The 845-nt window shown below is 45.4% G+C and overlaps 1 protein-coding gene across 1 annotated transcript in view; it reads right to left on the bottom strand.

Annotated features, from left to right (window-relative positions):
* LOC107717749 (tyrosine-protein kinase JAK2-like) overlaps nt 1-845 on the bottom strand; it is a 34,425-nt gene that overhangs the window by 10,228 nt on the left and 23,352 nt on the right. Inside the window, exon 8 of the mRNA XM_016524581.1 lies at nt 303-430. Within this exon, the coding sequence (XP_016380067.1) occupies nt 303-430 (128 nt within the window). The remainder of the gene's footprint in view (nt 1-302; nt 431-845) is intronic.

The raw sequence follows: 845 nt of genomic DNA, 5'->3' as shown, positions 1-845 counted from the left end.
GTGAGATGAGTAAACACATGTTGATATTTAGTCTAGAACTACAGTAAGATCATGTTCACACACAACACTCTGCACTTACTCCTGATTTCTGTCACCATGGCAACACCAGAGCTGTCACTCAACACATGGAAACAAAGTAACTGCTGTTACTTGTTTGAAAAAGTAACTCAGATATTTCCTTCTAAATTTAAAAGTAATGTGTTACTTTACTCGTTACTTGAAAAAAGTAATCTGATTACTTAACTTGTGTTACTTGTAATGCATTACCCCCGACACTGCTGCCGTGATTCTGTGTCGCTCACCAGGTGATGTAGTGCCCATGCTAGCTGCTTAGCCACCTCCAGCTTCCAGGTGATGTTGATGGTGTTGCGGTTTCGTTTCAGGTACGTGTCCAGAGAGCCGAAGCGCACATACTCCTGCACCATGATGTCTGAAAGACACGCAGACGCTTACACACCTGACAGAAACACGCGTGTTTGTGAGAGTGTGTGTGAGAGTGTGTGAGTGAGTGTGTGTGTGTGTGTGTGAGAGTGAGTGTGAGTGAGCGTGTGTGTGTGTGTGTGTGTGTGTGTGTGTGAGAGTGAGTGTGAGTGAGCGAGTGTGTGTGTGTGTGTGTGTGTGTGTGTGAAAGAGTGAGCGTGTGTGTGAGTGAGTGAGCATGTGTGATTGTGTGTGAGAGAGTGAGTGTGAGTGTGTGTGATTGTGTGTGAGCGTGTGTGTGTGTGTGTGTGTGTGTGCATGTGCACTGTGTGTTTCATCCTCTGTAATTTGGCACTTGATATATTCCCTATAAAAGGGCTGCTCATGAATTTTTCATTCAGGATGCAGCGTGGCATGCTGGGAGA

This window comes from Sinocyclocheilus rhinocerous, unplaced genomic scaffold (genome assembly GCF_001515625.1).
Source record: "Sinocyclocheilus rhinocerous isolate Xijiao unplaced genomic scaffold, SAMN03320098_v1.1 scaffold693, whole genome shotgun sequence".
In the NCBI taxonomy this organism is placed as follows: domain Eukaryota; kingdom Metazoa; phylum Chordata; class Actinopteri; order Cypriniformes; family Cyprinidae; genus Sinocyclocheilus; species Sinocyclocheilus rhinocerous.
This window is presented reverse-complemented; position numbering and strand designations above follow the sequence as displayed.